General features: G+C 31.4%; 1 protein-coding gene across 3 annotated transcripts; it reads left to right on the top strand.

The window, feature by feature from the left end:
* The first annotated feature begins 7935 nt into the window (after positions 1 to 7935).
* On the top strand, positions 7936 to 11909 carry LOC121802630 (LOB domain-containing protein 25-like). 3 transcript variants are annotated; one of them, XM_042202311.1, is made up of 3 exons: positions 7936 to 8234; positions 9306 to 9647; positions 11537 to 11909. In XM_042202311.1, the coding sequence occupies exons 2-3, from the start codon at positions 9309 to 9311 to the stop codon at positions 11660 to 11662; spliced, it is 465 nt and encodes a 154-aa protein (XP_042058245.1). In that variant the 5' UTR covers positions 7936 to 8234; positions 9306 to 9308; the 3' UTR covers positions 11663 to 11909. The 3 variants fall into 3 exon arrangements, with proteins under 3 accessions (XP_042058245.1, XP_042058244.1, XP_042058243.1); XM_042202310.1 differs by having other exon boundaries at positions 7937 to 8216; XM_042202309.1 differs by having other exon boundaries at positions 7938 to 8231.
* The last annotated feature ends 1084 nt before the right edge of the window (positions 11910 to 12993 follow it).

Raw genomic sequence — 12993 nt, 5'->3', positions numbered from 1 at the left:
ATCTTTTTCCTTCATTACTTTATTCATCTCTCCTACTTTTAAACTCCCAACAACCTTTTCTCTTACTTACTTTTTGCATCTCTCCTACTTTTAAACATCAACAACCTTTTATCTCTCTTACTTTATATATCTCTTATACTTTTAAACTCCCAACAACTTTCCCTCTCCCTTTTTAAATACTATAAAATTAGCATGCATAAAATCTCGTGCCGTCCCAAGAAGGGGTCATCTTCCTTGGGACGGAGGGAGTAGAAGATAAAAGTATTTAAGTGAAACCTAAAGACTTGAACAAATACAAACATAATGGGGACGCCAGGGTGTGTACCCGGGATCAATGGTTTCCAAAACCGATATCTATACCAACTACGATACCAAAACATTGGCTAAGTGGTGCGTTCATATAGAATAATATATAGGTAATAGTCGAATGGGTGAGGGGCCCTTGAGCCCCTCTGGCCCCACCCTAGCTTCCCTAATGGAGGCCATCCGCAACGCTGTCTTTTATCCGTCTCATCTCTTCATTATTCATGAATCCCACTGTACTTTTCACCACATCTCCTAACTAAGAGACAACACCTGCATCCCTCCATCTCTTAACCATCTCATCCCTTAATTATTCATTCAATTTCATTTTTTATTTTTATTAACAACAAATTCAATTAATAAAAACACACTTCATTAAATAAAATAAAATTACTAACTTAAAATTCTACAAAAATAATAAATCACATTAATAAAATCCTAAAAAAATATAAAATACATAATTTAAAATATTCCGCTCACTATCTCTAAATTCAAAATCTCAAAACGCAAAGAACCAGAAGAAGATATCATCAGTTGCGACGTCTTATTCCATGGGATCAAAGCTCGAGGCAACAAAAATTCGCAGCGATAGACTTGGGGAAGTGAAGGATTTTATTTCGAATTTGGGAGAGAGTTCCGACGAACTTTTAGTCTGTGGATTCCAACGATACTTGAAAATTTAGGGTGTTTGATATTTTTATTCGACTCATTTGCTCAAATGGATCCATGAATGGATTAAATTTGGGAGAAGAATAATGTTTTGAGATGAAGAATGTAGAGTGTTTGAGTGAGAATAGAGAGTTTTTTTTATGGTGGATTAATTTGTTGGAATGATTTGATATTTATAGAAGTGATTGGGGGCTTAAAAAAATTTAAAAAAAATTTAAAATTTGCAAAAAACGACTATAAACGGCTAGTATATTTTTTGGAATTTTTTTTAATTTTCAAAATTTTCCTGGATTTTAAAAAAAAAATATTTTTTCAGATAAAAACGACGCCCACTCGCGGGCCGGTGAGTGGGCGTCACGGACGAACCGGCGCTCGCCACGTGGCGCTGGCACGTGGCGAGATGTCTCGCCAACTCTCCCTCCGAGACGAGACCGAGACGAAGGGCTGCATCGCCGTCTCTTATCCGTCTCGTCTCTCCGAGATGAGACCGAGACGGATAAGAGACGGAGAGACGAGACCGAGACGGATAAGAGACGCGTCGCGGATGCTCTCTCATCACTTTAGGTATGTCTGCCTATGTATCTAGATATTGGTGAACGTTCTTTTCTTTCTAGGTACATGTCGGCAAAAGTAAAAAAATAAAAAAAAAAAGTAAATTAAGGAGTACTCCATATATGATGAAAAATAAAGTGATCAATATTTATATTTGGACAAAATAGTACTGTATGGTTTCAATTTCAGATGCATGCATACAATCAGATGGGCCAAAAATAACATTGATGAAAATGCATGACTTTTGACCATAATTTATACTATACCCTTAACTACCTAATCTAAACCCCATGCTGCCGACATCCTCTTCACTTTTTGCTAAATGAAAAAGTTGTTAGCATTATGTTCATAGTGCGTTATGATATATACACAGAGAATTATAATCAAAATTACATCTTATAGAGAACACTAAATATCAATTTTAGAATTGCGTTATACCAAACGGTTGTAATTGATTCCACATGACGTTTAATTAATTATAACGTTTAAGGATAATTTTATCTTAATATAACAAGTTGTGAATCTTATGATAATTCGTTTTTCAATTGCAAGTTTTAGCCAAATTCACATAATTTCCATACACATTTAATGTTACTCGCTCTCCATAGTCCATCCCATAAAAATAACACAGTATGTAAGTATTTATTTCAACTGTCATTATAATGATATAAACTTAATGTTATGATAAAATATATTCTCGAATTTTGTAATAATGCAAATGAGAGTTATCACTCTACCTTGATTATCATAGAGTTAATATACTTGTAATATGATGAAATGCATTCATTGTTGTGATGAAATAAATTCGATGCTATGCTGATTTACATTTAATTTAATGATGAAATGTATTTTTAAACTTGTAATTAAAATGACTTATAAAGAAAAGATTTAATTCGACGCTATGATGAAATAAATCATTGTGCATTCATATTTTTTGGCTTTTTCAAATACAACCATTGATACTATTTACACCAATAACTACTTTACCATTTAATCTTCTGAATTGCAAAATATAATGGCATGCACAATGATATATTCTTGACCACTCAATGAATCATTTTTAATCTTTGTTATACTAAGAGTTTGTTCGGTTTGCAAGATTATATCTTATGATTGAATATGTATTATGTTTGGTTCATGAGATTGAATTCTATAATTTAATTCTAGATGAATAATCATGTGATAATTAGTTATAGTCACCCCTTCAACTAAAATAATCTCACCACTTAATCATAGATGAATTATCATTTGTACATATTTATAAAGATTTAATATGATATATATGTTCGTGTTGCTGATGTTGTGCGTGATCAACTGATATATATGCATATTTATATCAAAAGCCTCCGTATGATTTTGTTCTATGTTTTGATATTAAGATCTAATTTTGTATAGATCAAAACCCCATGAATTTATGTTTATAATTCTATTGGTACACGAATTGTAGTAACATAATATGATAGATGTATTTATAAATGTATCTTTTAGAGACCCAAAAATTGAGACGCAATTATTATTGTTTGAAATTTTTTAAAACAATCATAATTTATGATGCAAAACAAAGCGTCCCTAAATTGAGAGCAAATTATCTTAATCTTTTACCTTTTTAGGACGCTTCTATTTGCGTCCCTTAATTTAAATTTTTTAAAACAATCATAATTTATGAGGTAAAACAAAGCGTCCCTAAATTGAGAGCAAATTAACTTAATCTTTTACCTTTTTAGGACGCTTCTATTTGCGTCCCTTAATTTTAATTGAGACACTAACAATAACAATAAAGACATTTTATAAAGCGTTGGTGGTATAATTAGATACACAAATTAGCATCATTAATAACATTAAAAAGTGTTTTTATTCAATTTTTTTGTTGCAATGGTGAGTCGACTGATGCATAAACCATATAAATGATTTGAGAATTTGATCTAGAATAGCATCAAACTCGAGATCAAACTCGAGCAATCAGATTCGTTCCACAGTAATAGAGACATTTTATTTTGCCCACTCATTTTGAAAAAATAATTATAAATAGTTAAAGTGGAGAAAAAGTAAAGTAAGAGAGAGAATATTGTAGATAAGACTCTTCTCTACATTATTCTCTCTCTTACTTTACTCTCTCTCCACTCTAACTATTTAATACTCCTATCATTTTTTTAAAACGAGTGCAGAAAATGAAATGCCTCTATTACTGTGGAACAGCGGCGGATGGAGGTGGGGTCGAGTGGGGTCGGCCGACCCCACCGCCATCCTTGGTGAACTGCCAGAATACTCCTCCCAACGGCCCCCGACCCCACGGCGTTCGGAACTCTGGCCCATGATTCATCTTCAAGCTGCGGGCAGCTTTTGCACCTCCATTGTTATTTCCTCTACTACTAAATCTTTTATGCGTGGGCTTAGGTTTGGGCCTTGAGGAGTAGAGCATAGGCTCTGCAAAAAAAGATTCGGTGCATTATATTATAGGAGTATAGTTTATTGAACATCTTGTAGTCATGTTTTATTAATTAATTTATTTTATTATCGTAGTAACCGATAAATTTTAACCTAATTTTAATAGATATTCCCTCCGTCCGATAAAAATATGAATATTTGGAATGAAACGGAAATTAATGTACAATTGTTAAAATAAGAGAGAAATAGAAAGAAAAAGTAATTATAGTATTGTTAGTGGAGAATGTGACTCATCTAATAGAAAAGGAGTTACCAAATACTATGAAAGGAGATAATTTTACGTGACATTCCAAAATGAAAATGTATTTATTTTTTTGGGACGGATGGAGTAATATCTATCTTTCACTTTTAATTATTGATTTTAGTTACCTTCTATTTTAGATTAATAGATACTCCATTCGTCCCACAATAAAAGTCATATTTTGTCATTTTGATTCGTCCTACAATAAGAGTCACATTTCACTTTTATCATAAATGGTAAATAGGTCTCACATTCCACTAACTCACTTCACTCACATTTTATTATAAAAAATTAATATAAAAAGTGGGCCTCATGTTCCACTCACTTTTCCTACCCACTATTCTTTACATTTCTTAAAATGCATGTCTACATCAAATGTGACTCATATTATGGGACGGATAGAGTATTCATTTTTGAAAAAATCTCGAGTTTCCATCAACTCTTGTAATGCTAGTGGCGAACAAAAACAAAAGCAACTAGAAGATATTTTCGCAACTAATTTTGTCAGTTTCATAATATAAGTACATATAAAATAGAGATATTTCATTTATAATGTATCTCTATAAGTATATATATTAGTATATTTTATTATTTCTTTCGACCCCACGGCATTTTATTCCTGGATCCGCCATTGCTGTGGAATGGAGGGAGTATGTCACTATGTTAATCTACGATATACTCCATCTGTCCCATGAGAATATTTACTCTTTCTTTTTTAGTTCATTAAGAATATACACTTTCTAATTATGGAAACTCTTTTCACTCTAATGAGGTGAGACCCATTCCCCACTATAATACTTTAATTATTTTTTCTCTATACCTCTCCCCTACTTTATCAATTTTGCATTATAAGTTGGTGACGAACCCAAAGTGCATACTCTTTTGTGACGGAGGGAGGAAGTAATATACAATATCAATATAATTGTGTTAGTATCTCAACAAAGAGCACCGATTCATAAAAACATCATCTGGTATTATATCATTATTAACGTATTGATATATATATATATATATATATATATATATATATATATATATATATATGGTCTTGTTAGGTTGAGATTTTTTAGCTTAATTGAGAATTGAGATGCATTTTCAGCCACTCATTTTGAAATGTCAACTGCAAGTAGATTATGTCAACTAAGGGGTATTATCGTCATTTCATTTCAATAGCCAGAATATCAAATGTCAACAACTCGTATTAAAATGTCAACAACTAAAAAAAATTTTAATTTTCTTTATTTTTTAAATTTTTTTTAAAATTTTTTTAAATTTTTTTAAATTTTTTTTTAAATTTTCGCGCGATGTCAACTACTGAGGCATTATGTCAACTACGATGTGTAGCCTGCACATCAAATGTCAATAGCCCTGCACATCAAATGTCAATAGCCTGCCCATCAAATGTCAACGCTTATAATTGACATTATATATGTGTAGTTGACATGAATTGTACATGTAGTTGACATTATATGTGTGTAGTTGACATGAATTGTATATGTAGTTGACAAAAAAAATAAAAAATAAAAAATAAAAATAAAAAAATAAAAAAAAATAAAAAAATAAAAAATCGAAAAAAAAATTAATTTTTTTTTAAAAAAATATTTATTAAATAAAATGTATGATGAAATTACGAATCTGCCCTTTCACAATTAATTAATGTAAAAATATTTTCCATGTGGCAAATTCCGGACCACTCATTTAATAAAAATGAGTGGCTTATAATGCATCTAATTCTCAATTAGGCTAAAAATGAGTGGCTTATAGGGTTGTGATCAATTGAGATTTTTTAGCCTAATTGAGAATTGAGATGCATTATAAGCCACTCATTTTTATTAAATGAGTGGTCCGGAATTTGCCACATGGAAAATATTTTTACATTAATTAATTGTGAAAGGGCAGATTCGTAATTTCATCATACATTTTATTTAATAAATATTTTTTTAAAAAAATTAATTTTTTTTTCGATTTTTTATTTTTTTATTTTTTTTATTTTTATTTTTTATTTTTATTTTTTTTGTCAACTACCTATACAATTCATGTCAACTACACACATATAATGTCAACTATATGTACAATTCATGTCAACTACACATATATAATGTCAATTATAAGCTGTTGACATTTGATGTGCAGGCTATTGACATTTGATGTGCAGGGCTATTGACATTTGATGTGCAGGCTACACATCGTAGTTGACATAATGTCTCAGTAGTTGACATCGCGCGAAAATTAAAAAAAAATTAAATAAAATTAAAAAAATAAAAAAAAATGTGAAATTAAAAAAAAAAAAAAACTTAGTTGTTGACATTTTCATACGAGTTGTTGACATTTGATATTCTGGCTATTGAAATGAAATGACGATAATACCTCTTAGTTGACATAATCTACTTGCAGTTGACATTTCGAAATGAGTGGCTGAAAATGCATCTCAATTCTCAATTAAGCTAAAAAATCTCAACCTAACAAGACCCTATATATATATATATATATATATGCGTGCTTATATTGATATAATTTGACTTTTATTAGTATATTGATATTGATATTGATACTGATATAATAGATGTGTTGAATATTAAAAAAATTTATCAAATTTTTTATCTGATTATATGCAATTAAAATATTATTAGAATCCTTTTAACATTATATTAATATTATATATTGCTTCTATTAACAAATGTGATTGCTAGTACTTATTTTTGAATCTAATGAATGTTACTTGATCTTTATTATGCACGTCATTAAATGGTCTTTGTTATGCACTAATGTGCTGGTAAAATGAACCCATTAATTGTAATCACAAACAATTGTGAATTATATCACGAACATGTGTGACTTTATATAAGTAACATTAAAATTATCATTGCAAATATATGGATGGTTAAAACATAAAAATAGAAAATCCCATGTGACCTCATAGAGTAGGGAGGGGCTAATTCTCCATTTGTCATATTTTGACGCTCCCAATTAATTTAATCAGTCATTTAAAAGAATGCTTTTTTCCATATATTTTGTCGTGTTCAACTGACGGATAAGAATAAAAAGTTGAAACAGAATTGAAATAGAGAGAGCTATATGCACTATAGTTATATCTAATGTTACTATATTAATAAATTAATAAGGACAAATAAATAGTTAGAAAGAACATATAGTATAATCCAATTTTCTCTCTAATTAAAGAATTATTTTAAAATAATATTAAATCTGAAAATATGCATATACATTTCAAAACTTTATTTTAAATTACGAATAATTATCATATATTATTTTAAAAGATATACTACTAACAATATGTAAGATCCAAGTAAAAAAAAAGTTTGCATCAGGTAAATTCATCACAACATCTCGTGATTAATTTACTTTTCAATGTCTAGTTAATAATGGGCGAGTTACAATGAAACCCTCTAAATATTGTGAGAACATAAAACTATTTTCAGTCTTTGTATACACAATTTATTTTTATGGCAAGAATACTTTATACAAAAAAATCATTACTTTATAACCATTCAGATTCAAAAATTTGTTAAAAGATCTCACACTCACCGGCCGTTTTTTTTAATATTTTTTTAATAAATTTGTCCCCATTCATTTAGCTATTCATTGGTTTATTAATTAAGAGAATTGAGTCAGCCTCAACATTATGTTGTTTAATTACTATTAATATTTGTAGCTTTTGCTTTTGCATCGATTCCTTCATACCTTACACTCTCTGTATGTATATATGTATGTAAACGATCCTCACCTTTAGATAATTGGTATACATATATTTAAGTATTTAACCATATGTCTCCAATTCGCTTTTAGGGTTTTCCCACTTTGTACTATTTTCTCTTCAGCTTCATATAAACGCACACACACACACACACAGTTCTCGTTTGACACATTAATTAAGAATGAATATTCATTTGAAATATCAGCTCGGTGATCGAAGATCTACATAAACTAGCTGCTGTTTTCCCAAAAAAGAATAGGTTTTTCAAGAGAAGAGAGAGATCCAACTAAGGAGGTGTGTACCAGCAAGGCAGGTTCAAGCTTTCAAATCTAGTTTTAGATCCATTTATTTCTTTCTATTTTGCTGATTAGTTTTAGTTTGGTATCTTAATCCTCATCACTCAATTTTTCTTTGGAAATTCCTATGCACACAATTTATGTTTGTCCCATTTGGATAATTTTCTTAACAACTTTTTTCACTAGTATTAAAGTCAAATTACAAAGACTGATTAGAATCATGGATGAATTTTTATATATTTGAAAACGTTTTCTTTCATTGCAGTTTTTAGGTTCTCAAATACAAATTTGTTGAAAATTTCATCAACTATTCGAGGCAATTATTTTTCCTTTCTTAAGTGTTTTTTTAATGCTGATCAGAATGCTCTAAACTCTCTCTCTCTGTGTGTATCGAAAATGTATTGATTGCAAATTTCAATGTGATCATAATTATTCCTGGTAAATTATAATTAAAAGAAAATTCACATATATGGCGCTTATATATTATAGACAAACGCGTCCTACTTCAATCGTATTGTTAAATTATGTACTTAATCAACGGAAGAAAGTATAGTAATTAACCGATCAATAAATATTCTGAATATTTTAGCCATGTACACACAATTTGATCGCATCATAAACAGATGCTGCATTCATCAGTCACAAGTATTTTTCCAATAGAAGAAAGTATGGCGGCTGGGGAATTTTTACGTTCTTTTTTTCCTCTAAAAAAATAATTAAAAAATAATTTTATTTCATAAAAAATTCAAGCTGTCAAATTCTACTTTTTATAAAGACTTGGTTCAAAAAAAACCTAACACTTCACAAAATCTCAACCTAAATACACAAACATCATCTTGAATTACACATACATTTGTTATTATTCCAATTGGTTTGGATCATGCTTTTATTAGATACACTGATAGCATATGGTTTTCAATTTCTTCGTGATGCTATTATTTTTGTATTTTTTTTATTTATAAATAATTTAAAATTTATAATCATGTTGGCTTCAGAAGACCGATGTGATTATTTATAAATAATTTAAACCATGAATCTATTAGCTATATTCGCAGACAAAAAAAAATGTTCCCTCTTTATTGTGTAGATTATGGCGGCTTCTTCTTCGAGCAGCAGCTACTCAAACCCTCCGTGCGCCGCCTGCAAATTCCTGCGGCGGAGATGCCTCTCCGGGTGCATCTTCGCGCCATATTTCCCGCCGGAGGAGCCTACGAAGTTCGTGAAAGTCCACAAAATCTTCGGCGCCAGCAACGTGAGCAAGCTGCTGAACGAGATCCCGGCTTACCAGCGCGAGGAAGCGGTCAACTCGCTGACTTACGAAGCCGAGGCTAGGCTGAAAAACCCCGTCTACGGCTGCGTCGGCGCCATCACCATTCTCCAGCGCCAGATTTTCACCCTTCAGAGAGAGCTCGACGCCACCAATGCTGACATCATGCGCTTCGCTAGCGGAACCGGAGCCCCTGCGGATGATCCGAGAGGAAGCGGGTCGGGTTATGCTGACCCGAATAGTACGGATTATTGGACTGGGAAAGGTCAAGATCATGGAGGCATCTAATATACTATCACTATGTGTGTATATGAAAATGCATATATCATATGTATGTACATAATTGACTAAGCTTTGGTAATTACTACTAAAGTGTTTGTATATGAAAATGCATATGCATGTTGTGTATATGATGAAATGATACATATTGACTATGCTTTGGTAATTACTAAAGTGTGTATATGGTGTATTATGTGTTTCAGTTTTAATCTTATACTACCTCTATTTATAGTAGTGGAGTCATTTTGGTACGTTCCATATTAGTGGGGTCATTTCCCTTTTAAGTAAAAGTCAACACATTTCTCATAACAAAACAAAAGGAGTATAGTTTGCATGCGTTTTTTAATATGTCACCTTTTTCCAGTATATATACATAAACTTACAAGTAGCGATTGTACTAGCTAGTATAGGAGATTAGTAGTTGTATATATGCATTATGTATGAGGCGAGATCGTAGGATTATTTGACGATAGAAGGATTAATTATCTATTTTACGATGGATTTAATTTAACTACAATATTAATTTACCTTGAACTCTTTTTCCGACAAACGGGGAAACATATATTAAAAGAGAAGTCATGTCTAATCTAGGAAATAATAATAATCAAAGAACGATAAGATTGTGGAATGATTCAAAGAACCAGCCTCCTTAAAAAAATTCATATCTTAAATACGTGGAATGGTATAAACCTTTAGAATAAGAGCATCTCCAATGCACGGATGTCCCACTCGGACATCCACTAGGACTACCCAAAAACACCTCCTGCCACGTCACTAGGACTTCCCATCCCACTGCCACGTCACTAGGACTTCCCCTGCACAATCCGCTCTTCCCATCGCCCTTCCCACTAGGACTTCCAGCAATAAAAAAAATCACAATTATTTAATTACGTAACGGAATTGTAATTACGTAACGGAATTGTAATTACGTAACGGAATTGTAATTGTAAAAATGCACGGATGTTCAACGAGCCGTATATATAGAGTTTAAAAAAAAATTTAAAAACCGGACGTCCGACCCACGCCACAATGGCGGACGTCCGCCCACCCGTCGCCCACACGTCCGAGGACATCCGACGTCCATACGGGACGTCCGTATCCGAGTTGCCACGGCACAATGGCGGACGTCCCGGTCGCCCGTCGCGGATGTCCGACCGGACGTCCGCCATTGGAGATGCTCTAAAAGGGTGACTAATTAAGAACTTCAGAGCTTATATGACAAATAAAAGGGAATTTTATAATAAATCTAACGATATTCGATTTTGTGTGTTCAGATAAAAAAACGATATTCGATTTTGTGTGTTCAGATAAATTTTTTTTGACATTTTTTAAAAATCAATAAATACCAACATATCTATGTATACTGTTGTATACATGTATAATATCAGTCTATACCATACACAATGTCTATGTCTCTGTATACGCCATATATAGCAACTTTCACTACAAAAAACTTATGTCACTTTTAAGGATACAAAAATCGAGACACAAATTTAGAAAATTTTAAAAAATAACAACAATTTAGGACGCAAAAGAAAGTGTTTCTAAATTAAGGACATATTACCTTAATTTTTTTTGTTTTTTTGACGTTTATATTTGCATTCTCTAATTTTAATTGAGACACTGACATTATGGACAATTTTTGAAGTGTTGGTTGTATATTTAGAAACATAAATTAGTGTCCTTAATTGCATTAAAAACGTCCTTAACGAGTTTTTTTTGTTGTAATGTTTATGTGTCACGCAACATATAGTGGTACATCCAATGCTGACATCATGCGCTTCGCTAGCGGAACCGGAGCCCCTGCGGATGATCCGAGAGGAAGCGGGTCGGGTTATGCTGACCCGAATAGTACGGATTATTGGACTGGGAAAGGTCAAGATCATGGAGGCATCTAATATACTATCACTATGTGTGTATATGAAAATGCATATATCATATGTATGTACAAAATTGACTTAAACTTTGGTAATTACTACTAAAGTGTTTGTATATGAAAATGCATATGCATGTTGTGTATATGATGAAATGATACATCAACTATATGTATGTAAAGAATTGACTATGCTTTGGTAATTACTAAAGTGTGTATATGGTGTATTATGTGTTTCAGTTTTAATCTTATACTACCTCTGTTTCATAGTAGTGAAGTCATTTTGGTACATTCCATAGTAGTAAGGTCATTTCCCTTTTTTGTAAAAGGCAACACATTTCTTCTCACTTACTTTAATCTCTCTTCATATTTCATTTCCTACTTTATTCTTCCTTTACTTAACTCACTTAACACAATTTTTCTTAAATCGCGCCGAAAAGAAACGCATCCACTACCTCAGAACAGAACAAAGGGAGTAGTTTGCATGCGTTTTTTAATATGTCACCTTTTTCCAATATATATACATAAACTTACAAGTAGCGATTGTACTAGCTAGTATAGGAGATGAGTAGTTGTATATATGCATTATGTATGAGGCGAGATCGTAGGATTATTTGACTATAGAAGGATTAATTATCTATTTTACGATGGATTTAATTTAACTACAATATTAATTTACCTTAAACTCTTTTTCCGACAAACGGGGAAACATATATTAAAAGAGAAGTCATGTCTAATCTAGGATATAATAATAATCAAAGAACGATAAGATTGTGGAATGATTCAAAGAACCAGCCTCCTTAAAAAAATTCATATCTTAAATACGTGGAATGGTATAAACCATTAGAAAAAAAGGGTGACTAATTACGAACTTCAGAGCTTATATGACAAATAAAAGGTAATTTTATAATAAATCTAACGATATTCGATTTTGTGTGTTCAGATAATTTTTTTTCAACATTTTTAAAAATCAATAAATACCAACATACATACTGTTGTATACATGTATAATATCAGTCTATACCATACACAATGTCTCTGTATACGCCATATATAGCAACTTTCACTACAAAAAACTTACGTAACTTTTAAGGATACAAAAATCGAGACGCAATTATTTGCGTTAGAAAATTTTTAAAAAATAACAACAATTTAGGACGCAAAAGAAAGTGTTTCTAAATTAAGGACATATTACCTTAATCTTTTTTGTTTTTTTTGGACGCTTATATTTGCATTCTCTAATTTTAATTGAGACACTGACATTAAGGATAATTTTTAAAGTGTTGGTTGTATATTTAGAAACATAAATTAGTGTCCTTAATTGCATTAAAAACGTCCTTAACGAGTTTTTTTGTT

The sequence above is a fragment of the Salvia splendens genome, chromosome 5 (assembly GCF_004379255.2).
Source record: "Salvia splendens isolate huo1 chromosome 5, SspV2, whole genome shotgun sequence".
Classification (NCBI taxonomy): domain Eukaryota; kingdom Viridiplantae; phylum Streptophyta; class Magnoliopsida; order Lamiales; family Lamiaceae; genus Salvia; species Salvia splendens.
The sequence above is the reverse complement of the archived record's forward strand: the minus strand, read 5'-3'. Positions and strand labels throughout refer to the sequence as shown.

Coding starts and splice junctions, on each gene's coding strand:
- LOC121802630 (XM_042202311.1), top strand. CDS start 9,309: ATGGCGGCTTCTTCTTCGAGCAGCAGCTACTCAAACCCTCCGTGCGCC. Junction 9,648..11,536: donor TCGACGCCACCAATGCTGAC/ATCATGCGCTTC, acceptor TCCAATGCTGAC/ATCATGCGCTTCGCTAGCGG.